At 42.4% G+C, this 27,391-nt stretch overlaps 3 protein-coding genes across 21 annotated transcripts in view; all 3 read left to right on the top strand.

The window, feature by feature from the left end:
• dst (dystonin) overlaps positions 1–27,391 on the top strand; it is a 103,945-nt gene that overhangs the window by 47,657 nt on the left and 28,897 nt on the right. For 17 of the 19 annotated variants that reach the window (XM_056435906.1, XM_056435911.1, XM_056435907.1 and 14 more), the window contains 25 exons: positions 5,384–5,530; positions 6,953–7,041; positions 7,130–7,238; positions 7,837–12,981; positions 13,083–13,229; positions 13,338–13,553; positions 13,631–13,774; positions 13,861–14,094; positions 15,170–15,322; positions 15,417–15,650; positions 15,819–16,103; positions 16,439–16,987; positions 17,180–17,356; positions 18,324–18,447; positions 18,937–19,145; positions 19,294–19,611; positions 19,705–19,871; positions 20,001–20,157; positions 20,603–20,729; positions 20,897–20,947; positions 21,869–22,104; positions 22,263–22,392; positions 22,734–22,933; positions 23,037–23,535; positions 23,877–25,345. In XM_056435906.1, the coding sequence (XP_056291881.1) occupies positions 5,384–5,530; positions 6,953–7,041; positions 7,130–7,238; positions 7,837–12,981; positions 13,083–13,229; positions 13,338–13,553; positions 13,631–13,774; positions 13,861–14,094; positions 15,170–15,322; positions 15,417–15,650; positions 15,819–16,103; positions 16,439–16,987; positions 17,180–17,356; positions 18,324–18,447; positions 18,937–19,145; positions 19,294–19,611; positions 19,705–19,871; positions 20,001–20,157; positions 20,603–20,729; positions 20,897–20,947; positions 21,869–22,104; positions 22,263–22,392; positions 22,734–22,933; positions 23,037–23,535; positions 23,877–25,345 (11,316 nt within the window). The remainder of the gene's footprint in view (positions 1–5,383; positions 5,531–6,952; positions 7,042–7,129; positions 7,239–7,836; positions 12,982–13,082; positions 13,230–13,337; positions 13,554–13,630; positions 13,775–13,860; positions 14,095–15,169; positions 15,323–15,416; positions 15,651–15,818; positions 16,104–16,438; positions 16,988–17,179; positions 17,357–18,323; positions 18,448–18,936; positions 19,146–19,293; positions 19,612–19,704; positions 19,872–20,000; positions 20,158–20,602; positions 20,730–20,896; positions 20,948–21,868; positions 22,105–22,262; positions 22,393–22,733; positions 22,934–23,036; positions 23,536–23,876; positions 25,346–27,391) is intronic. The other 2 variants (XM_056435908.1, XM_056435919.1) reach the window with 2 other exon arrangements.
• Positions 171–2,923, top strand: LOC130207360 (myosin heavy chain-like). Its single transcript, XM_056435933.1, has one exon. The coding sequence runs from the start codon at positions 241–243 to the stop codon at positions 2,908–2,910; it is 2,670 nt and encodes an 889-aa protein (XP_056291908.1). The 5' UTR covers positions 171–240; the 3' UTR covers positions 2,911–2,923.
• LOC130207363 (desmoplakin-like) lies at positions 2,982–5,446 on the top strand. The gene has a single exon (XM_056435937.1). The coding sequence runs from the start codon at positions 3,047–3,049 to the stop codon at positions 5,084–5,086; it is 2,040 nt and encodes a 679-aa protein (XP_056291912.1). The 5' UTR covers positions 2,982–3,046; the 3' UTR covers positions 5,087–5,446.

A 27,391-nucleotide genomic window follows, 5' to 3' on the forward strand; every position in this document is an offset into this window, starting at 1 on the left:
GAAAGACAAGCACAGCTGGACAAGTTGGAAGGAGAAGTAGAGACTCAACAGAAGACTATTGATGATCTAACCTTTCAGAAATCACAGCTGGAGCATGACGTTAATCAGTATTGCACCAAGCTAGAAATAGTGATAAAAGAAAAAGCTGCCAGTGAGCAGGAATTAAGTGACACAAAACAATTAATTGAGCTGTCAGAGGCCAGGTGGTCTTTGGATCCAAATGAACTAGAAGACCTTTTAATGAAAACTAGTGATGGCCAAGATATTAAGAAACAGAGCCCCAAACTTCAGAGAAAAACAAGTGCTGAGGAAGAACAGGTGCAACGTCCAGTCCAGGCTAAAGAAAAAGATGTGGCTCAGCTGCTTTTGTCATCTCCTAGTCAGTCGATAGCCGTCAGTGAGCCTGAGTCATCTGCAGTCAGAGACAATGACGGCATGATGACAGATGTCCTGCAGCAGAATGTGGATAAACTAGTCCTGATCCAGAAAAGAGCAGAAATGGCTGAGGAGGAAGCCCAAAGTTATGAAAAACTGTTGGATGATAGCAATAACAGACTGAAGAAACTTCAGATGGACATGGAAACTGAAAGGATCAACATGAGACACAAATCAGAGGATCTCCAACTGGAAGCACTGAACATGAAGCAAACCATCAATGATCTTCAGGAGGAAATCAGATCTCTTCAGAGAGCCACGTCCTCATTGCAACAAAACACTTTGTTCCAGAGCACTGAAGTCGAAGGCCTTAAAGAGCAGCTGAAGATCACCCAAGGTGAACTGCAGAAGAAAGGCTCCATGGAGCAGGACAATATTCTCAAAGTTAACAACTTAGAAGAAGAGGTGGCTTCCAAGCAGACAGTACTAGATCAGCTCAAGTTGAAATGCAATGAGTTGACAGGGATGAATGTATCATCTGACCGTGACATTAGAGGTCTTAAGATCCAAACAGAGTCACTGGAAAAAGAGAGATCATTTTCTGAACAAAAAATCAAATTGTTAAAGAGTGAGATAGAGAGCTGGAAACAGCAGCTTCAAGCAGCGAAGGAAGAAACCAATGTAAACAAGAGGACCGAGCAGGCGTTGCAGCTCAAATGTCTAAACCTTGAAGCTGCACTTCAGAAAAGTGAATTAGTTGCATCTCAGTTGCAGAAAAGGGTAGATGAGCTAAAACCGATTCATTTGGAGATGGAACATAATCTGAAGAACGTAAGAGCTGATCTCGATCAGATGACAATGGCAATTAACAGCAAGGATCAGCAAATTAACATCTTCAAGTCTCAAGTGGAGGGCACTAAATCACAAGTTAGAATAATTGAGGAGGAACTAAATAAGAAATCTCAGACATCCCATGAGCTCCAATTGAAACTGCAGGATTACAGCGAGGAGGTGAGGAAAAAGACTGAACTGCAGCAGAAAATCAACACACTCAATTCAAAAATCGCCAATTTTGAGAAAGAGATAACAACTCTGAAATCAGAGCAGAAGGTAGTGTTTGCTGATAAGAATTCTGCAAACATTAAGATCTGCATGCAACATGCTGAAATTAATGATTTGAATATAACGCTAAAGAAACGAAATGCAGAGCTGCAAAAAGAATCTGATGAGAGTAAAACATATCTCAATAAAGTCAAGACATTAGAAGACGAGCTCTTCAAACATAAGCAGAGTAGTAAAGGGTTATCAACAAGCAGCCCAGAGAAAATGTCGGCAAACCTAAAGCAGGAAATGTGTGTTCTTCAGAACGACAAGAGAGCAGCAGACAGGAACGTAGAGATCTTGAATGCTAAAGTATCAGAACTCAGCTCCTACTTACAAAGAACTAAAGATGAATTGTTGAAAGAGACCAGAGAAAGAAAAGTCAAAGAATCTAAAGTATTGCAAATGGAGACTGAGCTTCATGTAACAATGAAAGAATCAATGTCGAGATCAAATCTACAACATGAAAATATGATGCTTCAGAAAGAGAAGGCTGAGGTGCTGGAGAAAAGCATCTCATTGGGATCTGAAGTCAGAAGGCTGAAAGAACATCTGCAAGGCATCCAAAAAGAAGCTGAGCAAAAGCAAAAGCAAAACTCTGTCCTTCAGCTGAGGTCCCAGGAGATGGAAGAACAACTTGAAAAGTGCAAGAAAATGCTCGAGGAGTTGAAAAGTAAACTAGAACTCCATAAAGAGGGCTATGAGAGGCAGCTGTTGCTCGTGCAGACTGAAGTAGAGAAAAAGCTCATTTTACTTCAATCTGAAATCACGAGTGAACGTGGGAATTCACAACGGCAGCCACATAGTGCAGAACTATTAGAGATGCTAAACAAGTATTTCAAACAAGACGTGACAATGATGAAAACAGTGCATCAAACCGATGTGGAAAGAAAGCAACAATCTGACCAACAGCTGCAGACAAAAATGAACAAACTGCAGCAAGTAAATACAAAGCTTGAACACGACCTCTCAAAGGCAAAATCACAAATTACCCAACATGAGGAAGACGGACTTAGACTCCACTCAAAAGGAAGCGCTTTACAAAGCCTTTGCAATGAGAAGCAGATTGATACTGCTAAGTTGACAGATAGCAAGTTGAACCTGGCACTGAAGGGAAATGAAGACAGAGCTCTTCGGGAACAAATACAGGCGTACGTCGAAGAAGTGAAAAGTCTTCAGGAAAAGCTCAGAGTCCAGATGAAGACTGAAAACCAGAAGGTAAACAAACAGGAAGTCATTGAAACCAGCAGTAACTACGTGAAAGAAAACGAGGCTGCTTCGTTGAAGACAGAACATACATTGAGGCAGAAGATGGTGCCCTCCTATAAAAGTGCACAATACATCATGCAGGATGAGATTCTCAAGATGGAGGTTTCCCCAGAGGTATGGATGAAGTTAGTTCAGCATTACTGCATTATACTATTATATTTATAATAAATACAGTATAATTAAAGATAATTAAATGTTACATAGTTTTTTTTACTATTCATCATAATATCCATTTAGCAATTGTAGTTTACTGTAACTGAATTCTTAAAACTTAAAAGTTCTTCTACTGTCACATCTATAGATGGCAACAATGCAGAAAGAAGATGTTCTTGAAGGACTGAAACAAGTCAAACAAGATAAAATGGAGTTCACTCACAGCCAAAGCCTTCAGGATTCACAATCAAAGAAAACTTTGTATAGTTCCACTAGTCAAAGTCTGACTCCCCTTCAAAAAGACACGCAGAAGAGCCAAATCAAAACTGATGAGTCCATGTCTGTGACAACCCATGGATACATGGCTCTGTGTGGACAAAAAGACCAACGGCCAAATGATACACAGGACATCACTAAGACAAGAATGTATCAGATCAAAGAAACATGTCAAAACACATCTGACAGTGAGGGACAATTTAGTGGGATGTATTCAACCTCCCAAGAGCTCCCAGGGCTGAAAGGCAGCACAAGTATTCATAAGTTCTTGGATGAAGAGGTTGTGCGTAAGCTTGAGATGGGTCTTGTTACAGTGGAAGACGTGCAAATATCAGTTGCTCAGTTCACCGGAAAACCAACTACTATTGCTGGAGTTTATGTGGAGTCAAGTCAGAAAAAGATATCCTTCCTAGAAGCTGCTGAGAAGGGCTTCCTAGCAAAGACGTATGCTCTTGAGTTCTTGGAGGCGCAGGCTTTAACAGGAAGCCTAACGGATCTGACCACAGGGCAAACACACTCAGTGGTTGAGGCTCTGGAGAGAGGTATCATAGAGACAGGCCAGCAAGATAAACTGATGGAGGCTCAGAACGCTGTTAGTGGCTACATCCATGCTGGCAAAAAGCTCTCTGTGTTTCAGGCGATAGAGGAAAGGATTCTCGATCGATACAATGGCAAGAAGATCCTTGAGGTCCAGGTAGCTACTGGAGGACTTATCAACCCAGAGACTGGCGTCAGGGTACCGGCTAGCATTGCGGTTGATCAGGGTCTTTTGAACAAGGAGACTCTACAGAGTCTGTACGATCCAATCAGTAACCCTAAAGGGTTCCACAATCCTGACACCGGACAAAAAGCATACTACTCTGAACTACTGCAGACCTGCATTTTTGACATTGATGGTGGTGTGTTTCTCTTCCCATTTGGTGAGAAACATCTCACCCACACCTCTCCCACGAGTATTCACAGAGTGTCTGTTGTCAGCAGCAGCTGTGGCATCCAAATGTCAGCGTATGAAGCATTCAAGGGGAGACACATTGACAAGAGCACATATCTCTTTCTGTCACAGCAGGAAAGTGATTGGCAAGAAAAGTCTGTCGCTGACGGCAGTGGAAGCCAACTTCACATCGTTACTGATGTCAAGAGTGGTCGACAGCTTTGTCTAGAGTCCGCTCTGGGTCAGAGATTTCTAGAATTATCCGAGCTTGAAAGCTATCGCAGTGGCCTTCTCAGCGTCTATGAGATTGCGGACATTATATTTTCAAGAATGGTGGTTGTGGAAGATGTTCACAGCCCTATCGCTGGTCTCTGGGACGTCACTCGGAGGAGGAGGCTGTCAGTTTTTCAGGGTTTTCAACAGGGCTTTACTGATAGAGTCACTGCCTCGAGGCTGTTGGAGGCCCAGGTTTGCACTGGAGGTGTCTGTGACCCCTGTTCAGGGGAGAAAGTCACTCTCTCGAAAGCTCTCAAAAGAGGTCTTTTAGATGAGGCATTGAATCGGCAGCTCCAACAGTTTGAGCAGGCATGTAATGGCATTGTTCACCCCAGGACTTCAAAGACGTTGTCCATCTCTCAGGCTGTTCAGGAAAATCTCCTCCCCGAGGATGCCGGTTTTCGCTGTATTGAATTCCAGCTCCTGACTGGAGGATTGATCAACCCTGACACCCATGACAGAGTCTCCCCAGAAGAAGTCATTCAGAGCAGCCTTGTCGACAAGGTTACTGCTGCTGTCCTCAAAGATGAGATGTTTCACACCAAAAGCCTCACCTGTCCAAAGACCAAGAGGAGAATCACGTTCAGGGAAGCGCTTGAAAGAAGTGTGTACGATTGCCACACAGGGTTAAGGTTACTGGAGGCTACGAAGGTTCATGGTGTTGGGCCCAAATCAACATATCATTATGTTTGGGCTTATAAGTAATACACATTTGTAATTATGTGCTTGTCCATAGCATAACAGCAACATCTATAGTATTGTCTTTGGTTTTGTGTTTGGATGTGAAGTTACCTTGACTTCACTGAATGTCTCTTTCTTCTGTTTCCATACATACACACCGGTTGATGCAACTAAGAATAGTTCTTGAGCTTTTGTGTTTTAGTCTGATTTTGGATGTATTTTAGTCCCCTCTCTTTAAGGATTCCCCTCTCAAGTGTTTTTTGTTTGTGTCTTTCTAACATAGTTAACACTCTTGTCAAAAACCCTCTGTTTTAATTGTAGAGATCTGTTGATGAGGAGAAGAGAGAGCACGGTGATAAAGTTAGCAAACTATTGCACTGGATGTCCAATGTGAAGCAGACCCCAAGCAATGATGGGAATGCTCTGAAAGATAGCAATGCCAACACAGATGCTTCTGATAAGCCCCAGGTAAATGATGTGTCCTGTTTTTGGTGTTTTCTATATGGTGCCACATATTTGTTGTCTGTGAGAAAAGCCATGGTTTAACGGTGAAGAGTATTTTCCTAATCAAAATGATATTGCAGCCTTTTTGCTGTAACAGTGTATGATTTCTAATAAAAACACAGTTTACTTTCTGATTCATGTAATCCATGTATTTCTCAAGTAGATAATTTACTTTATCTCTTGTATACAAAAAAATGATTGATAATATGTATTCCATGATGTATTTGATTATTTCAATCCCCCCCAAATGATTCAATAACCCCAAATGTTGCACAAGCACTCACATTTCAGAACCACCTCAGTGACTAATAATTAAAATCAGCCCAGCAGGTTATTGAAATCGAAAAATACATTCCAGATTTCTTTCCATGTGTGTCCAAAAAACATGCATTATACATTGCTTATAGTACAAAGTTGACATGATTCAAGTGGTATTTTAAGTTGATCACCTTGGCATTTTAACTGTGATATAAAGTAATTATGCTTAGAAGCTGATTCGTGATCCTAATGGTTTTCTTTAATGGTTTGTCAAAACTCGTCAAAGAAATAGAATATAAATGAGAATAGACATACAAATAAGTTTAGACTAAATGTACTATAACATCAATGAAGTACTATAAAAATGAGGGTGGACTCGTTAATAGAGGTTGTTTTGCATCTCTGTGGCCAGTTCAGTATTCAAAGTTGAGCAGTTTTAAAGCACACCACCCGACCAGCTCCTGATTGTTTACTTTGTACAATCTTTTTTTCTATATGATAAATAGTGCCATCACATGGACAATGAGCACTGGACACAGACATTTACATATTTTAATTTGTAAACCACAGTTACAGTAAAATAAAGTAAGAAACATGTATCTTGTATTGTTTTAGTACACATACACATGTCAGTAAGGTTTGTTTAATGATACACATATTATTTACATTTGCTTTTAAATTACGCATACACACATATAAATGAGATTCCTATTCCAAAAATAATGTATTAATAATGTCAGCTTTGGATTTCCTTATTTTAGTTTTTACTTTGTAAAATTATGAAACCATCTCTCTGAATGTGTTTAGAATATTCTGTCCCATGTAAGGAAAATAAAGAATAATACACAATGCAAGCAAATACACAAATATCACAAAGTCACTAGGGTGCAAAGATTTCATTTTAAATCAATTGAGATGTTTTGCAGAAATAATTTTATTGGAAAATGTAAATCAGTCCTTTGAAACAATTCTAGTGTGTGAGTATTTGTGCATTTTGTGTCTCTGAGTATGTGATATTAGTAACATTTGGCAATACATTATTGTATGATAACTACTCAAAGAGTAGTCCTATAAAAGAGTTGTTGTCCTGCATATAAAGTATTAATACAACGCTGTTTGATGTTCTAGGTGTCAGTTGAGGAGATGGTCACTAAGAAGGAACAAATCGCAGAAGCACTGAGAGTCACACAAATGATACTGAACAAACACAGTGACAGGTAAGTTTGTTTCCTGTGACCGACATGCACAATACACAATCAGCTGTTTAAAGCTTGGCAGCATCATTCTTTGTGTTTTGTCTCACAGAATGACTTTGGAGGAACGAGAAAAGGTCCAGGAGCAGCTGAAGGAGCTCAATCAGGCCTACAGTGAACTCTCCCAGCATTGCTCCGATCAGACAACCTCTGCAGAAGAGGTTGGACACTTGGCTGTTTCTTCTATTTGCATTTGTGTCTTATAGTGTGTTAGAAAGCAGTGTCACCTAATGTTCAGCTGCATGACTAACGTTTCTCCTCTCCTCCTTAGTACAGTGTGAGCAGCTGTCTTCTTGCATCTCTCTTTTTATTCTCTTACATTGGGTACAGAATCAAGTTTTATACCATTGAAGTCCAGAAAATCAGAGTATGCTGTAAACATGCTTAGTTGCGCCCGGCTGTGGTCCTACATTTCACCGTTATTAATGTGCTTCAACTGGATAACAGATATGACACACAACACTTTACCTACAGTATGTGATGTGATTAACTTCCCTGTTTCTGCAAGTTTCTGGATTCCCAGATGCATGATAGCTTTAAATGTATTATTCGTCGCTCTCCTGTTGCAACCCTGATGCAGTCTTGCTCTTGTGCACACGATCTTTTAACATGCCCGTATTTGTCTGATGGTGAGTATACATTTTGTCTTGTTTTTGAATAATTGAATTGCAGATTTGACACAATAATACTATATAATAATAATACATCTTTTGATGCTGAAAGCAGTTCTGTAATTTGTGAAATTGTCATTTTCTTTAGGTTTTTAAATCCAGTGGTGCAGGGCTTGGTACTGGACCCATGAGTGGCCTGATTGATCAGATAACTGGGGTCGCTCTCCCAGATACCCGACCTGAAACCTCCAACCTCTTTCAGTCTGAGCCACATATCCGTCTGGACCGGGACGAGGCTTTCAAACAAGATCTCCTTTATAAATCCACGCTGGACCACTTGCCAACGCTGTACGAAGCAAACGAGTGCACACACGACTCTTCTGTGTCACTCTCTGACATAGCAGCAGCTAGGGAAGGGGCCACGTGTCAAGATCCTATCATCAAGGTGATAGAGGTCAAAGAAGTCCATGATGGATTGAAGGTGTGCTACACAGGGGACACACTGGCCCTGGAGAATGCTTTTCAGTGCGGTGTGATATCTGCTGCTGTCTACGTAGAGATCCTTCAGAGGCAAAAGACCAGTGAAGGTAAGAATAATCCCAGCGCTGCTGAAGATGTGTCACTCTTAAAACCAGTGCAGGAGGTTAATAGACTGATATTACAGTGCCTCAGCAGAAATAAATCACTGACATCAGGGAGGAGTGTTAATACTTTGAGGTCTTTTTATGATGGTTTAAGTGACCAGGAGAGCAAGTCAGAGGAAGTTATGATTAGTGGTGAAGAGCTAAAGGTGGATGCAGCCGTTCAGTGTGATTTGATGCGCTGTAACAGCACACTCATTGTGCTTGAAAATCAGCAGCAGTTTATAGGACTTGTGTTGCCTCGATGTGGGGAAATCCAGACTGTAACCACCTCATTCCAGTATGACCAACACAACACCAGTGATACATATACAAGCACAGTGTTCAGTAATCAGGAAAAGATAGCAGCTTTTTACATTCCAGAAAATTCCCAGGTTGTAGACATCAACTGCGCCATTCAGAATGGTTTGATTGACACTTACACAGCAGAGATTTTGAAAACTCTCGATATTCCTGATGTGTTTCCGGACGTTGATCACCTCAACGACAAGTTTTCTTCTTGGCTGATGTATAAAAAACTGACAGTTGATGGATGCCATCATGCTGCAGATTGCTTCGAAGTCGATGACATCCCCACTCGCGCAGAGGCCACTCAGCTCTTCATCTCCTACCTAATGTTGAACAGTTACATCGATCCTGAGTCAAGACAGAGGGTACTAATACTCGACAGACAGCTGAGTGAAATGGTTAAAATGTATCTTGAAGATTCACTATTTTCCAAAAAGACTGAAACAAATGTAACTTCGCTGACTTTAACTGTTGGAGAGCTTTCAGAGGGGGTAGATTTAGAGATACCGCTGCAAATATATGAGGAGACAGAGGAGGTGATGAAATACAGGCAACAATCTATTGATCAGCATCATTTAGTTTCCTCGGTCACTGGAGGAATTAGCTTTGATTGCAAAACATCTGCAAATGACGAGGCTCTTAAACAGGACATTGGCTTGGATACCACAGAGCTTGGTGTAGCGAAGGAAAACATGTTCCACAACGGCATAAACTGGACAAATTCTGTTGATTTTGCAGAGGGAGGTTGTCTCAGTAGTTTCCAAATTGATGATGAAGGTTTAGGTCAAATGTCAAGTCAAACTTTCTGCTCTCTGAACAGAACACATGATGGCTCTACTTTGAGGATGTTTGACTCAGAGGTTTCATCAACATCCTGCCGACAAAAATCTCCACAATACAGCACTGAGTCCCTTTGTTGTGAATCAGAAGGTACAGATATCCCCCAAGATGAGATTTTAGACTCTGAGGGCGTGTTGGAGAAGCAAAATGAGCAAGAATATGCTCTTCATCTTCTGAAAGCACAAATTGGGGAACGGGACATTTTAGATGTCACCTGTGGGACGCGTTGTGACCTGGAGGCAGCTCTCAGTCAGGGACCAGTTGACAAGACGATAGTGAGGAAACCGCTTGACCTGCAGTCACATGAAACACAAAGTGCTGTAGGAGATGAGGAGGAAGACACAATGTCTGTTTTGAAACAGCCAGTGACCGATGCATCCATATCCTCAAATATTGCTCTTAGTGTAATAGAGCCGCAACGCCTTTTGAGTTCTGGTTGCACCATTAGTATCAGTGAGTCATTGCAGTCTGGATCAGTTGGAGATGGCTGCTTTGACTTAGACTCTGAAGCCAGCAGTTACCAAGAAGAAAGCTTCACCCAATCCATCTCTAAAGATCACAATCTACGTTTAATGAATAATAACGAGGCTGAAAACATGCAGACTGAGAGGAAGGTTGTTGTTGATCTGACTAATGAGGAGGGAGAGAAAGGAGAAGCAGAGGTAGATGGTGAGACAACAGGAAATGTAGGAGAGATGAGTCATCATCTCCATTATTCCCCGCCCTCAGATAGCGATGACGAGTCTCTGATGAGCTCACCCTCCTCAAGGAGTCAGTTTACTGCAGAGTGTATTCATCTCACTGACAAATCTCCTTTACTAGCTGAAGATGGTGACTCACATGTTGTAATCAATAGTCAGCTGGTGGATATGGATGTTGTGATAGAAAACGTTGCTCCAACCACACAGTCACGTCCATCGAGCACTGATCCAGAAAGCCAGACTCACTATTCCACTTCTATCAATCACTCCAAATCTGGCAGCTCATCTATTGATACAGATTTCTTCATCCCCCAAGTGGGAAACCAGACAGTTAGTGAGAGTGAATTAGACATTTCCTCATCACACTGCGATGTGGCGTCTGAGGAACGGCGAGCAGAGAAACACACAAGTGCACTTCAGTCCCCTTTAGACAGCGAGCCAACTCCCAGTGTAGATTACTTATCACCCAGAGATTTGACCGAAAGTGCAATCATGTCAGAGTCCAGGGGAAACGGTGACTATGACAACAACATGACAGACGATGGCAGCAGAATCACATTAACTCAGCAAGCAGCGCTTCATTCACAAAGTGAGTTTAGTGTTGGATCAGAGCCCAGCTTTCCTCAAAAAGGTCAGATTACGCTTGATGGTGAGAAATCTCCTCAGTCAGCCGTTGTTTCAGATGAATTCACCGCAACAAATGCTAATAATCCTCAGTGTTTTGATGTTGAAGATTTAGGGGACTACACTCAAACTCCCAGCAGCGCTTCTCTGGAAACAGTATTGACTGGTGAGGATCACAGAGCTGCAGAGGATGTTGAGTTAAGCACAGACGGTCTTTCCCCCGAGAGGCAACACAAGAACATTTACACAGTCACCAGAGATACAGAGCAGCTCTCCACGCCAAGATATGCGGAGAAAGCGAGAGATAAAGAAAATATTGGTGGAAATGTCTCTGGGTCAGAAATGAACTCAGAACAGTCTGAAACTATTTGGGGATTAGGTTTAGTATCAGATATTCTACATGAGGAAAATGGACTACACGTGTCTGCTTCTGAGCATCTCCAGGTAGAGACAGATTACCTATCAGACAGCTGCGTTGCATCTGATGCTTCCTCAGCAGTGTTTTCTAACGCTGTAAGGACACGCGTAGATAATAATATTCATCTCGCTGATGAATCTCCTTCCCTAGCTGAAGATGGTGACTCACAGGTTGTAATCAATAGTCAGCTGGTGGATATGGATGATATGATAGAAAACGTTGCTCCAACCACACAGTCACGTCCATCTAGCCCTGATCCAGAAAGCCAGACTCACTATTCCACTTCTATCAGTCACTCCAAATCTGGCAGCTCACCTATTGATACAGATTTCTTCATCACCCAAGTGGGAAACCAGACAGTTAGTGAGAGTGAATTAGACATTTCCTCATCACACCGCAATGTGGCGTCGGAGGAACGCCGAGCAGAGAAACACACAAGTGCACTTCAGTCCCCTTTAGACAGCGAGCCAACTCCCAGTGTAGATTACTTATCACCCAGAGATTTGACCGAAAGTGCAATCATGTCAGAGTCCAGGGGAAACGGTGACTATGACAACAACATGACAGACGATGGCAGCAGAATCACATTAACTCAGCAAGCAGCGCTTCATTCACAAAGTGAGTTTAGTGTTGGATCAGAGCCCAGCTTTCCTCAAAAAGGTCAGAGTATGCTTGTTGGTGAGAAATCTCCTCAGTCAGCCGTTGTTTCCGATGAAGTCACCGCAACAAATGCTAATAATCCTCAGTGTTTTGATGTTGAAGATTTAGGGGACTACACTCAAACTCCCAGCAGCGCTTCTCTGGAAACAGTATTGACTGGTGAGGATCACAGAGCTGCAGAGGATGTTGAGTTAAGCACAGACGGTCTTTCCCCCGAGAGGCAACACAAGAACATTTACACAGTCACCAGAGATACAGAGCAGCTCTCCACGCCAAGATATGCGGAGAAAGCGAGAGATAAAGAAAATATTGGTGGAAATGTCTCTGGGTCAGAAATGAACTCAGAACAGTCTGAAACTATTTTGCGATTAGGTTTAGGATCAGATATTCTACACGAGGAAAATGGACTACACGTGTCTGCTTCTGAGCATCTCCAGGTAGATACTGATTACCTATCAGACAGCTGCGTTGCATCTGATGCTTCCTCAGCAGTGTTTTCTAACGCTGTAAGGACACGCGTAGATGGCGACGGGGAAGAGATTACTCAGGGGACTGATGTCAGTGATTTCCAAAAGGCACAAACTCCAGACTCTGAAAGCTCTATCGCAGTATTTCAGGACACTCCACAACCTTCAGACAAAAGTGGTTTTCAGGAGAAAGACAAAGAGGGCAGTCACCCAAACCTTCTCGTGGATTTGTCGAAGCAAAACACCCTCAGTTCACACAACAAAGACATCGGAAACTCAGAACTGATGATGCAGGAGGAGAAATTCGGTGAAACGACGGAGCAGTCCGATGCTCCAAACATTCAGCTGCAACTGCTGCAGGTTCTTCAGACTGTGTCCTCTAGCCAAGACCTTTCAATGCTTCAGGAGGTGATGGACACTCTAAGCAGTGCTCTGGGGGGAGACTCTCTAGGGGGAGATTCTCTCGGGGGAGACTCTCAGGAGGAGCGCTGGCACAGACTGGATAGCATCAAGGAGGAGAGCTCAGAGGGAGAAGATGAGGAGTCAGCAGAAGATGACTCGGGCCTCAGTCGTTCTGCTGCAGACAGTCACTCACCGTCTCCTCAGTCGCCTGGCAGCACTGATGCCTGCAAAGTTGAGGAGGTCAAACATAAGGTACATGTCATGTTGTTTCAGTGTTAAGCCAATCCCCTCCCTTAGTTTGTGATACAAGTAACATCTCCTACTCTGTTGTTTCTTGTGTTCTTTCCCATTAGTTGTTCTCCAACCAGGACTTTTTAGAGTGTGTTGGGAGATTGCAGGATCACGCTGATGTTTTAGAAGATGTCAGAAAAGACCTTTTAATCCAGGCACCCATTGGCAACAACATGGAAGAACTGCAGATTCAAAAAGAGGATTTTCAGGTTGGAATGAACAAAAGCAAACAATATTATATCTTCTTAACTTTTCTCTTATGTATCTTGTATACATGTATGCATAAGTTACTGACCAATTGTGCTTTTATCATCCAGTCTCTGGATTCCCAACTTTCTCAAGTGGCTGGTGTTATCACAGCAGATATGGAGAAAGCCCAACAGCTCTTAAATTCTCCCGATGAGGACATTCCCAAACAGATCCACCAAGATTTGTCTTCAACATATTTGGAATTGCAGCCACATTTGACTGCTGTTTCCCAAATGTATGCAGAAAGGAGGCATTCTCTAATTCAAGCAATGGAAACTGGAAAGGTCAGCGCTCATTTCAAGTAATTAAAGTGATGTAACGGTTGCATATTGACTTCTTTAAATTATATTTTCTTTTTTAGGTGCACTTGGAATCATCGTACCAGAAACATCTTAGTGATCTTGGTGAACTAGCGGGCCTCATCCAGAACAACTCAGGAATGTGTGACGTGGATTTAAAAACATGTGATGTGGACACACTGAAACATTTGATTCAGCAGAACAGGGTATCTTTAAATACATGTCTCTTTATACATCCAATATCTACAGTGACTACAGAAACTTACTCTGAAAATTTCCTTTTTTCCTCCAGGACTCCAGCGGTCCGCTAAAAGAAGCAAGGCTCAAATTAGAGGATGCCACATTTGATATCCAGTGCTTTATTTCTGAGCACGCGCAGTTTCTGAGTCCAGCTCAGAGCAGCTACCTCCTCAAGTTCCTGAGCACAACTCAGCGAGCATTCAGGGACCAGACTGAGAGGCTTGTCACCCAGAGGAGTGCCTTGGATGTTCTACTGGAAACCAGGGAGAGGGAGAGTCAGAAGAAGGTCGGCCTGTGGAAATACAAGAAAATATCACGTCCCAAAAACAAATATAGAAATATATATACTGAACATATTTGGTTTGCCAATGAAAATGAATAATAAATGCTTATAGTGCATGTATAGTGGTGGGCTGTGTAAACCATGTTACGAGTCAGATTTAAGCATTCAAAGGCTCATTTGTATTCAGAATAAAAAGTTGATCACCAATTAAAATATCACATGCACTGCATGAAGACTTGAGAGCTAACAACATATTTAGATAAATAATTTCTGACAAGGCATTTTCACACAAATGGTTTCAAATTATTGGTACACAATTCTTTTCAAATTAGAGTGAACATCTGAACATTAGATGTCAAAACTGAAATGATTTATTGTCTCTAGAAAGATATACATACTCCAATTAATTAGTAAAAATATTGTGTATTTTTGTGGATTTAGATAGAATTTTTTAAATAATGAGTACTTAACAGTATGATCATAGTATTAAATGTGCTTTTAAAAAAAAGAAAGAAAAAAATATATATATATTATGAAGTGAATTATTAACTTTAGCTTCCGAGGAAGTTCTACTGTGAATGCCTTGAATGTAAAAAATAACCACTTTGCATGCTCACATGCTTGATCGCTCCTGCAGACTAACTCTTTGTGCTGGTTATATCCTACAGGTCTTCAAGACACCAGCGAACAATTAACAGTGGACACAATGCACCTTCTTTGTTGGAACACGTTTACTCACAACAAACCCAATAACACACAGGACAACATGTGCTTCTTACCATCTCAAGACCAAGTGGCGTATGGCGAAATAGCATGTTTACAGCATACTAGATATATACACTTCAATGACGAAGGAAAATTTATACTCAAGAAGATTCTGCATGCTACCTATTAGTGCTTGAATCCTTTCTGCTCACTTGTTTTGATGCTTTTGTTCCCAAATATCAATGTCAGACCACAGGAATAATTCAGATTTCAGGGGTTTATTTCATGTGAATGTTTTATTAAGTGTGGATGTGAATGTGTTCACTTAGCCTTTTGGGTTATTTACCTGCCGTGTTTTGTTCTTGTTTGACAGTCTTTGTTGGAGAAACACAAAGAGTTTACAGAGAAGTTGGAGGAAGTGTGTGATAATCTCACCTTGACAGAAAACCAGCTGATGGGTCATCAGCAACAGGCTGGAAATGCTGAGTGTGTCACTGACCTGCAGCAGTACCAGCAGGAGCACCAGGTTTGAAATACATTTCCTTTTGCATTTAAGAAGCACAGTCCAAGTTTTTATCACTTTCATTGGGGGACTATTTCTTTATCTTCCTGATCTCAAGGCTCTGCAAAAAGACGTATTGATCAATGGCAGTGCCTTGAATGACATCATCACCGGTACCAAAAAGTTTCTGGAGGAAAACCGGAGCAAGTTGATGCCTGACCAAATCGCCATCATTGAAAGCAAGTTGGAGGACGCGAAAAGCAAAGCCCAACTCATCAACCAGCGGGCCGAGGAATCCAGGAAAGATTTGGAGAAGGTTGTTACCACAGCCATAAAACAGGAGAGCGAAAAGGTCAGAGTTCAGATTACCTCCATGCCGTTTGTGTTGTCTGTAAAAACTACGTAATGCATCATAGTATGGATTATTATTTCAGTGTTATCATATTCCTCAACTTAATTTCAAATTTTGACGTTTCACTTATCAGTATGTGGATGATCTGTAATCCATCTGTCTTTTCAGGCAGCAGCTGTTGAGCGACTTGAAGAAAGTAAGAACAAAATCGAAGGTCTCCTGGACTGGATATCTAACATTGGGAATGAGAACGAGAGTGGGCTGGATCAAACGGACCATATAAGTAAAGATAATGGAAACCTGCCAGAAGAAACCTCAGCCACGGGATTGATAGGAGCGGATGATGATGCCAATGGAAATGCTTTACGGGCCACTGGAAATGATTTTGGCAGAGAGACCAGCGAGAAGAACGACGCCTCCCAGCAGCTCGATAAGCAGCACCACAGGGTCAAGGTATATAGTTGGTTTGTGGCAAAGATGTAAGAAGGAGTTGTTACTCAGCAGGTCATACGTTCATCTACAAGCTGTTTGGCGTTACCTGAGGCAGATCTTCATGAATAAATCTGAAGACAAAGAAATGTAACACTAAAATCTAAAAGCTATATTTAAATGTCCAAATCTGCTAAACAGTAAATTCCAAGAAGTATAAAAACTGCAAAATTGTATTTAATAAGAACATTAAATATGATGTGGCAGTAGAATAAATGGGGATGAAGAAATGTCATTCAAGATAATAATTACAGTTGTATGTATTGGTTTTAGATCCTCATCTCTTTATCGTTCCACAGGCTCGTCATCAGGAGATTCTGTCCCAGCAGCAGGATCTGATCATGGCCACCCAGTCAGCTCAGGCTCTGCTCGACAAGCAGGCAGACGTGCTGTCTCCGGAGGAGAAGGAGAAGCTGCAGAAGAACATCCAGGAGCTGAAGGGACGCTACGAGGCCTCCCTGACGCAGGCGGAACAGCAGATGAAGCAGGTGCAGTGCGTCCAGGAGGAGATGAAGAAGTTCCAAGGTGACTGTGAGGAGTTTGTCGGCTGGTTAGACCAGGCGGAGGGAGAGATAGAGCAGCTGGGCGCTACTGCAAGCTCCCTTAATATCCTCAGTGATAAACTCCAGCGACAGAAAAGCTTCTCAGAAGATGTGATTTCCCACAAAGGGGACCTTCGCTTCATCACCATGTCGGGACAGAAAGTGCTGGATGTGGCTAACGCCTGTGGGTTGGCTGACTCTGCGGCTAAGAATGCTCTGCTGGACGTTGATACTTCAGGAACCTGCTCTGCTGTCAAGGACAAGTTGGATTCAGCAGCCAGCAGATACAAAACACTACATTCACAGGTATTTAGTCAGCAGCCGATCAGATGGATCTGGAGAGGTTGCAATAACCTTTTCGTGCCACTGGGTGGAAGCATTTGTCTTAATTGAAATCATAATCTTCTGGATCTTCACATATTGATCCTGTGTGTCTTGTTTCCTGTTATTTGGATGTATTATCACACACAAAATAAAATTTATTTTCCTTTGTTTCAGTGCAATGAGCTCGGCAACAACCTCAAAGATGTGGTTGACAAATACCAAAAATATGAGGACTCGAGCGCTGGACTATTGACGTGGCTCAACAGCTCCGAGGAGGATGCGAGAAAGCAGCAGTCCGAGGCCATAGCAGCTGACCCGCAAACACTACAGAAACAGCTGGAAGAGACCAAGGCAAGCCGTAACTGTTGTGCTCAGGCCTTGTCTTGTTACTGAGTGCTCAGACGTTTCTCAGATTGTGGTCTTCTTTACCCAGATGTGCATTTTCTTTAGATTTCTCCGAGGCTTCTCTAATTCTTGAGGCCAACCGAGTAGTCCTGTGGAAAAGCCTTTCTGACATATTTATCCCATATGATGTGTTATTTTCAGATGATAATTGGATCTTTACGGTTATAGTTAAAAAAATAAGTGTTTGATTTGTACTTGCCTGAGCAGACATCTTTAAGATTAGATCAGATAGTTTACAAATTGATTTAGCTGGAGGGAAAACGCAATGCAGCAGTTGCATCACAAACATTCCTCAATGTGATGTGAACTTCAATGAATGTTAAATTATGACTAAGAGTAATCTAAGTAAAGAAATAAAGAAGTAACACATGCAGAACTTAGGAGCATTAAAGACCTTCCTTACCATATACAGAGTTTCCACTGACTTAAGTACACACTTATTTTTAGCTTTGTGTTCAAATTCAAACCCACATGTGAATAGTTTAACTCTGGTTATGTGAAGCCTCCAGGAGGATAAGAAACGATGTGGTCTTTGTGTCAAAAGTTTTGGCAGCAGTTAGCTTGAACATTTCTCTGTAGGGAGGTAGTGACTTACAGCAGAGATATGCCAAGATAAGAGGCGCCTGTGGGCCAAACAAGAAACACTGTTCTTCTTGCTCTGGTTACAAATCACTGCAAATAATCCGAAGCCTTTCTGTAAGTATAAGAGTCGAGGCAGGCAGGTACATTTAAACATATACGTGGATATCCCTAGATATTTACTATTCACAGGAGATATTATACAGACATTGTTGCACATTGTCACTTTATTATCTTCAAATGGAAGTGCATAATCTATTATGTACAGTTTCAATGTAGACAGAGGACATTCATTTTTGTGGATACGGTTTAATTTTTCCTTATTGACCTACAGGCCCTTCAAGGTCAGATGACAGGTCATCAGCCTGTTATTGACACACTACGCAAAGCAGCTGAGTCTTTGACAACATCTGAAGGAGACCTGCTGAGCAACTCAGACGACATCCAGGAGACAGTAGGTGAGGGAAAAGTCACAGTCGGGCTTGTGTGTCGTCGTCAGTGATACTTAAATCATGTCGGCAAGTGGCCAGACATGGAAATATCTCTGAAATGCTTGGGAAAGTTTAAAAATGTCATTGTCCTGCAACATGTGAGCCTTGCAACTTGTCGGTAGATTGTTAAGCAGACTGCTCATTGTCAGTTGGCAACAATGTCATCATAACTCAACGTGTCCACCATTCCTTTTCTAAGATGTACCCAAGGTATCAGAGTGAAATATAGCTTTTGGAGTGTCTCCTTTATATCCCTTCTCTCCAGTCATTAGTTTCTTGGCTTGCGCATTAAAATGCTTTTAATCTACTACAATCATAGTAAATGTACCCGGATGATACTCATGAATGTCAAATAAATTACTGCTTTTGTTTGAAACGTTAATCTCACAATGTGTCCCAACCAATGAGAAAATGTTCAGTTTTAAACACAACCTGCTTTGTTTACCTTGGCTGTAGATGACATAGTTGAGCGCTACGACAACCTGTCCAAGTCTGTGAGTGATCGAAATGAGAAACTGCAGATCACCCTGACTCGATCCATGAGTGTCCAGGATGGTTTGGATGAGATGATGGGATGGATGGAGGGAGTGGAGGCCAGTGTGAAAGAGAAAGGACAAATCCCCCTGGACTCTGTCTCTATTGGAGATATCCTCAGCAAAGAAGTAGTATGTACTCTTCCTCTTCTCATCATTTAAGCAGTCCAATAACCAGACACTGTATCTACGATGTGATGCGGTCTGTGGCTGATTTTACTTGCTCCATATTCACTTTATTCAGCCATTAAATCTGTTTTCCATCCTGTATTTTCTTAAGGCGGTAGAGCAGGACATAGCAAGTCGCCAGAGCAGCATCTCAGCCATGAAAGCCAAGGTGAAGACGTTTGTGGAGACAGCCGATCCCTCTGCTGCTGCCCTTCTGCAGACTAAGATGGATGCTCTCTCCCAGCGCTTCTCTGATTCCTGTAACAAGCATAAGCAAAAGGTTTCCCAGCTGGAGCAGCTGAAGGAAAAGGTGGAACAGATTGAGAAGGGAACAGATAAAGTTCAGCAGTTTGTTGTGAAGCGTTCACAAGACCTTCACGAGACAGACGGGCCGGGGAAAACTTTCAATGAACTGTCTCAGCTGATGCAGGTAACTATAGCGCTGACTATGTTTACATACATGAATGGATTTACACTTCAAGTAATGTTACCACAACAAATGTGACATATAATTTCACTGCAGAACACAAAAGCTGAGATGGCTGAACATGCCAGTGATATGGAGATGCTGCAGACGCTGTCCAAAGAGCTGTCTGAAATAAGCCCAGATGGAAACAAAGTCCAGATCCAGAGCAAGATGGACAATCTCTCAAATATATTCAGCACCTTTAAAGACACCGTCAACAAAAAGTAAGCCGGGTCAATGGGATGGAAGTATATGGTTTCCCATTTAACAAATATCACCTCCCTTTCCTTTACTGTAATGGTTGTATGATGTACAGATGGATGCATGGTATGACCTATTCTTGTCTACTCCAGGGAAGATGAGGTATCATCCTGTCAGGACCAGCTGGGAGAGTTCAGGTCTGCAGCCAGCGCTCTCACCAAGTGGCTGGAGGAGACCAATGAGAAAGTACCTGCGCTCCAACCAAGCAGCAGTGTGAAAAGCCTGGAGAAGGACCTGCAGACAGTCACTGTGAGTCATACAATTAATAATTGTTTAACTGCACTTTAAGTACTGGAACAGAAGCTATTGATGTTACACTTTGCATTCAGAGGAGTATGTGAGTTTTGCAATGGATAGATGTAAGTGTGTTTTAATAGGTCATGGTCCTATCCTCCTTAAACTCCCCATCATTCCAACCTGCTTTCTCTGCCAACTAATGATGGATGGATGGTATGTGTTTACACAGAACAGATCTGGGAGTGAAACACTATGTTGACCAGCAGAAAGACTCTTTGCTTCACAAGATCCCTGAAGTAGATCCTGAAAAGCAAATTACAAAAATAAAACCCTACAGAGAAGCTAAATCATCTGTTTTTTCATGTTCACCCTGTTTCTTGTGTGACGTTTCAGAAATCATGTGTTATAAATGCCATACTCCTACAGTATTATACCATTTATCTGTTTGATTAATCAGGAGTTACTAGATGATTGGACCTTCAAAGTTCCTGCTGTCCAAGATCTGAACAGTAAAGGATCAGCGCTATGCAGCCTCATGACTTTCCTCACATCACCCGCCAAGGCAAAGACCTCCAACAAGTCAGGTAAAAATCTCCATGCTTAACCTCAAATGCTCACTGGAATGGGAAGCATGGTGTTTGGGTGCACTTCTCAGTGCTGTGTGCTCACTAACGATGAGCGATTGTGGAAAGGTGTTCTCGAGGGTCTGCCTGTCCTTTTCTCAAGCTTTGTCTTATGTCTTTTGCATCAGCTCTTACTAATGGTGGTGGTCCATCGAGCCATTCCTACCTTACAAATAAAGGTAATCAAGTGTGTATGTGGATGCTGCTGTGTAAATACATTGTTTGTGGTGTCATGTGTAGGGATTATGGCTGGTTTTCAAAACACTGCTCTGGCTTTGGTGTCTCTATCTGAAAGAAAGATCAGACTGAGTAATAAAGTTTAAGGAAAAAATAGGGATTTTATTGCTTTTTTATGGTCCAATTAAGCAATTAGTCTCAGTCAAACTCAACAGGGAGTGAGTTATTTCATTACTTTCCAGCAAACGTTTTCAGAAATAAATCAACATTTAAAGGCTCAACCATCGGTTCACACACACAGGGAGGACATTTGTTAAAATAAGATAGGAAACATATTCATTGCATGTCACAAGATATTATCATTCCTATCTATAGCTCTCTTACTTTTCTTTTCATTAGACTTGTTCCACGTCAAATCCACAGTACCGCTTGTAACTGCCAAACATTGTGGTAAGCTAAGTATTTTAAACTGATGAATCCCACCCGTTCATGAGGAGATGCAAGTTCCCAAGATTAGATCATTATCAAGACCAACACCCCGAATAGCAATACAAGAATCCAAGTTTAAATCGCAAATATATCATACAACAGTAAAACGAAGTCAACAGCATGTCATGTTTTCCCCCTGCGAAGGCAGTCAGAATAACTGAACGACTCGTACTCTGTTAAATCACTCGTATGTGCCACGTAAGAACTCATCTGTTCATATGAGGGAACTTGCAGATGGCCCACTTTTATTTCATTCATCATTTACTCTGATAACAGCCCATGAATTGCACAAATACTTGAATTTCTTCTGCAGGGAATGGTTGTTTTTTTCCTCATTTTTGAGCCTACTGTACCATAATGCTATCATAATAACAGTGCCTCACTGTTACCATAACCTCATGATGACCTAATATAATGATATTTGCTATTCTCAGACCTGATGGTAATTCAGCAGAACATGTCATTCGTTAACGAGGGATACGCGACCCTCGGGGAAACCCTGAAAGTTCGAGCAGCAGAGCTGAGGAGTTCGGTTCAGGAGGTGAAAGAGGCCCAAAAGGAGACGGACAGCATGTTGACATGGCTGAAGGACATGAAAAAGACTGCTGCATCCTGGAACAACGCAGCCACAGAGAAAGATTCAGTGAAAACAGAGCTTGAACAGCATAAGGTGCAGTAATCCTGTTGTGTAGTAAAGGGCCTAAATAATTCTGTGAATTATACACGCAGTCCTCACTGACTTTTTTCTGCTGTGGATAATATAGGCAGATGACACTCAACTTGAAAATCACAAGATTTAGCCATTATAATGTGTTTCCATTCCCTCAGGCATTTGAGGATGATATGAAGCAAAAGAAGGAGCAGCTCCGGAAGCTCAGAGAGACGCTCCTCAACTTGATTAGGACTCATCCGAACTCCCCAGAGGCTGCAAAATGGAAGCAGATGCTGGCAGATATAGGTAAGCTGTTGTCTCGTGATGGTCCTGGGTTGTTTATGTCACTGAAACTTGCCGAGGAATGTTGAATCCCGCTGTCAAAATATATATCTCATTTCGTCAGTGTCACAGAGTAAAGAATAAAATATGAGAAGTTAGACCAATACTAGTGTTCATCTCATCTTCATGCATACAGAATGTGTCTCATTACCTGCTCTCTGCCAAACTAGTTCAATTAACACATTTGTAGTGCCAAGACCTGCACAATGGGAGGTTTTGCTCGGAGAACAGTAGGACAGTGGATAGGAAGGTGCTGTTATGCTGACTAATGCAGACTGGTGTGATTGTTCTGCCCTCCTGCTCAGATGCAGCTTGGGCGGATGTCAGTGGCTCTGTAGTGGAGAGGAAGCAGCACCTGGAGGAGTCAAACAAGAACCTGGACATCTTCCAAACAACTGAGCTGCAGCTTGGTCAGTGGCTTTCAGAGAAAGAGCTGATGATGAGTGTCCTTGGACCCCTCTCAATAGATCCGAACATGCTTAAGATGCAGAAGCAACAAGTGCAGGTAGGCATGAAGCATGCTGTTTGGAAACAACTTAAGGCCTGTGCATCTCCTAAGAAGCAGCATATCCTGTAATTGCTCATCTTGACGAATTTTGTCCCTCCAGATCCTCCAGAATGAATTTAAGAGTCGCAAACCTCAATACGAGCAACTCGAGGAAGCTGCTTCTGCCATTCTGAGCTCCTGTGGCAACCAGGACCCCTCCAGTGGGAAGCTGGTGAGGGAGCAGCTATCTGCCATCACCCAGAAGTGGCAAGGCCTCACAGGACAGCTGGACCAGCGAGACAGCCTTATCGACCAGGCCGCGGTGAAGACGGGGCAGCTTCAGGAGTTACTGAGGAGCGTCAGTCAGACTGCCGCTCAGCTGGAGAATCAGCTCACCAACCATCAGGGCCACAGCACCCAGCCCGAAGCTGTGAAGAAGCAGTTGGAGGATGTCCACAACATCTCGGCACAGCTGAGAGAGGAGAGGAAGAAGCTAAAGGAAGCTGAGACCGTCAATGCAGAGCTCACCGCGATGGTGACTGAAGATTATCTCAAAGCAGACTTGGCCAGGCAGCTGGAGAGTGTCAGCAAGCCTTTCAAACAGCTGGAGGAGAAAGCAGGTTGGCCACGTAACTTAATCTAATGATGTAGTGTTGTAATGTTGGGAAGGAAAAAGAAGCATTCTATTTGTGTTGAGTCACACTAAGATATATTTATTCTATGACATCAATATCCCAACAGGCTAAATGGTAGTAATCGCATTCACCCTTATTGAGAACACAAACTCTGATGAAGGCTCTTGTTACAAGGAATTTTATATTTGGAAATGGCTCACTAAAGTATATATAATATGTAGAAGGAAAAGTTGTATGAAACAATAGCACCAACTACCTTTTGTTTCCACGTTTTGCATAACAGGTGCTGCACTTAACTCACTAATTGCCACATTTCTCTGTTGTAGCAAAACGGATTGAGCATCTCAACGCAACCTTTGAAAGCTCTCAGCAGTTCCATCAGACCTCCAAAGACTTCCAGTCATGGCTGGGTGAGAAGATCCAGGACCAGTCTAAGCCCCTCCCCATCTCTGCCAGAGGGGACGTCCTGCAACAAACCCTGAAGGAGCACAGTAAACTCCAGAAGGCTCTCAGTGAACACGATGAAGCTTATAACACAATCAGTGGGGAAGGGGAGATGCTTCTGCAGAACACTGACGGTGCAGAAAAGTTGGCACTACAAGGGCAGCTTAATACACTCTCGTCCAACTGGGAGGAGGTGAAGAAGAGCTCTGCGGAACAAGCTGGCGAACTCCAGAATGCTCTGCAGAAATCCCTGAAGTATCAAGAGCATGTCGAGAAGCTCAGCTCCTGGATTCAAGAGTGTGAAGCTAGCGAGGGCCGAGTCAAACTCACTGTCGATCCGGTCACAGTGGAGAGCTCAATTTCTCAGGTGAAAGCTCTCCAGAAGGATGTGGACAAGCACAGAGGAATGGTGGAGCAGCTGAACAGCGCTGCAGATAGCCTTCTGGAGGTGGCCAACACAGACACTGATGCTATCAAAGAGGAGAAGGCTAGCTTTGGCAAAAGAGTGGACAATGTAGTAGAAAGTCTGCAGAGCAAAAGGGAGTCCCTGGAAAAGATCTCACACACAGTTAAGGAATTTAATGATGCCTACAAAGAGGCAAAGGGTCAGCTTGAAGGGGCTAAGAAGCAGGTGGATAGCTATGAGTCACAGGGGGTTCAGGCACACAGTAACAAGAACCTGACCAACATGAAAGCCCAACATAAGAGTTTAGAGGGAGTGCAGAACCAAGTAGAGCACCTGAAGACCTTGGCCAAAGACCTTGTGGTTGATGTCCCAGATGCTGATGGAGTGACAGACCTCTTGCTTCAGGCTGACAGCATGGACAAAGACTACAGCACCCTTAACAAGAAACTAGAAGAGACGTGCCAAGTGTTGGAGGGTAAACTGCAGGGTATTGGGCAGTTCCAAAACAGTATCCGTGAGATGTTCACCCGTTTCACAGAACTGGATGACGAACTGGACGGCATGCCCCCTGTGGATCTCAACTTGGCCACTCTTAAGGAACAGCAGGACAGCATTCAGCGCTTTGTGGCAAAGCTGCAAGAGGGGATGGCCAACACGACCACAGCTGGAGACAGCTGTGAGAAGATGCTGGAGATGGAAACCTCACCTGACCTGTTAGGCCTGAAGAGAGATCTGGGCGCTTTGAGTAAGCAGAGCGGTAAACTGTTGGACAGGGCTAAAGGCAGAGAGGTGCAGGTGCAGAGCACTCTCACCAAACTGGAGGAGTTGTATAGTAAAGTCCACCAAGCAGAAGATAAACTCTGCAGCGCTGTGGGCAAGGATGCATCGCAGGAGGCAGTCGGCATGGAGACAGACGTCATCAACCAACAGCTGGAGGCCTTTAAGGTATGCTATCTCCAATTAAACATTGATGTAGTTATTTTGACTAAACACGGATGTTTATTAGTATCAGTTGGTCGATAAGTGATTGAGTCGGGTGATGGACTATATGTGAAATTACAGCAGCAGTTAATCTTGTTTTTTGTCTTTTTTGCATACATTTATTAGCAATTTAAATAAGAAATATTGTGACCAGTGATACAAATATCCCCTTTGGTTTTCAAACAGGCAGTTACTAGCAAATGCTATTTTTATTGTTAAAGTTAATTAATATTTGCTAAATGCTGTATTCTCTCCTGGGTTTCAAATTAGACACATTAGTTATATTTTAGATGCTGTCTATCCAAAAAGCCTTGCACTAGGGCAGATTACCAGCAGGCTTTTCACTGAGCACTTGCTTCATACAATCCTCTGGGGACTGCTGGTTCATTCGGGGCATCTGGTGTTAACAAAGAGCCGTGGCCCATATGCAATGATGGTGCAGGAGGGAAAGACCATCGCAGCCAGGTGGTCACCAGCAGGGTGTTACTTGATTCAGTGGTCCCAGTAATGAAGCTGGGTCTGCATCCTGATTTCTTAACATTGGCGCTGTTGATCTTTTACTTTAAAATCTTCACTGCCTGACATTATCTCCGGCTCAAAGGTTAGAGTAGCCTGGCATTTATTTGATCACCTTGACATAGACACCAACTAGAAAAGCGATGGTTAGTTACTATTAAAATGTCCTAAAACCGGTATAATATTTATTTACCTTTTAAGGCTTGTGATAAAATGATATTATAGCTGATTTAAAGCGGCCCAAATGCTAATGAACCTTGTAATCCTGAATGCTAGAGATTATTCCTTTATATATTGTTTTACAATTTAATGTAGATAATCAAAATATGCAGTTCTACAAACATACCACACATATTCCTAAATGTCCTTTTTAATTCTTATAACTCTCCATAGTGTCTATTAAAATGTGGAGGTCTTTGTTGGTTTCAGTGAGGTAGAACACTAGGGGTAGCCATTAGCTAGATTTACAGACAGATGCAAAAATATTTGTGGAGTTTTCCTAAAGAGGATTAACCTATATCTAGAGGTGACATTATGAAACACATCGTAATGTATAGTATTAGATAGTATTACACTAAAACAATGTAAACAGCAGAGTGTAGGCAAATGACACCGATCTGTCCTAGGATAGGTTAGTGGATTTTATTTTATTTTTTAATTACGGGGGTGCTCCACTCACACAGTCGGGCAACACCCAAACCTCCAGTTGAGATACATGTATTAAAATATAACTTGGGTGGTGGGGGTAGGAGAGGGGGTGCCAGTTTGTTCCGTGGAGTTTGGTTTAAAGGCCTCTCGGGCAAACTATTAAAGAGGTGATTGATTCAAATTGTTGCTTCGCAGTGTTGTCATGGTGCATGTTTTCACCCCCTCTTTGTCCTGTCATCAGTCTGGGTTGAGAGGGCATACACAGCCTCAGCTGCTGGTGGAAAAGCCCCTTTGTACTCACTTGTACCAATGCTTTAGCATCATGGGGAGAACTGCCAAAAGCAATGTCGGAACTCAAGCTCTTTCTTTATTTAGTTGCAGCATAAAAACATGAGATGATTGTGCCAGATTTAGTTTTATTTTCTGTGGTTCAGGCTCTTGTTCTGTAGGTAAGTGGGCTTTATTGGCAGCTGTTAAGAGAAAGAAATAAACAGAGAAAGACAGCGCTTTGATTTGCCTCTTTCATGCGCTGTTACCATTTTAGGTCACGTTTTGAAGAGACATGCCTGACTTAATGCGTTTACACTTGTTTTTTCCATGAGATGTGCAGGAGCTCAGCTGAGGCAGTCTTGGTGTATGTATGTATGCATATCTGTCTGTACATTAAAGGGCCGCTCGAGTGACTCGACACCACTGGGGGTTAGTGTGGGTGTCGTCTTTCCCTCTTTCAGACATTACATCAGTGTCTCTTACAAATGTGTGATAGAGTTTGGAGCATCTGAATCATACTGTAGCTAACCCGCTTCATTGAAGTTAAAGTGTCATGTCGCTGACTCACTGCCACAT

The sequence above is a fragment of the Pseudoliparis swirei genome, chromosome 17 (assembly GCF_029220125.1).
Source record: "Pseudoliparis swirei isolate HS2019 ecotype Mariana Trench chromosome 17, NWPU_hadal_v1, whole genome shotgun sequence".
Classification (NCBI taxonomy): domain Eukaryota; kingdom Metazoa; phylum Chordata; class Actinopteri; order Perciformes; family Liparidae; genus Pseudoliparis; species Pseudoliparis swirei.

Excerpts from the sequence above, each read along its gene's own strand:
- LOC130207360 (XM_056435933.1), top strand. The coding sequence starts at position 241 with ATGAAAACTAGTGATGGCCAAGATATTAAGAAACAGAGCCCCAAACTT.
- LOC130207363 (XM_056435937.1), top strand. The coding sequence starts at position 3,047 with ATGGCAACAATGCAGAAAGAAGATGTTCTTGAAGGACTGAAACAAGTC.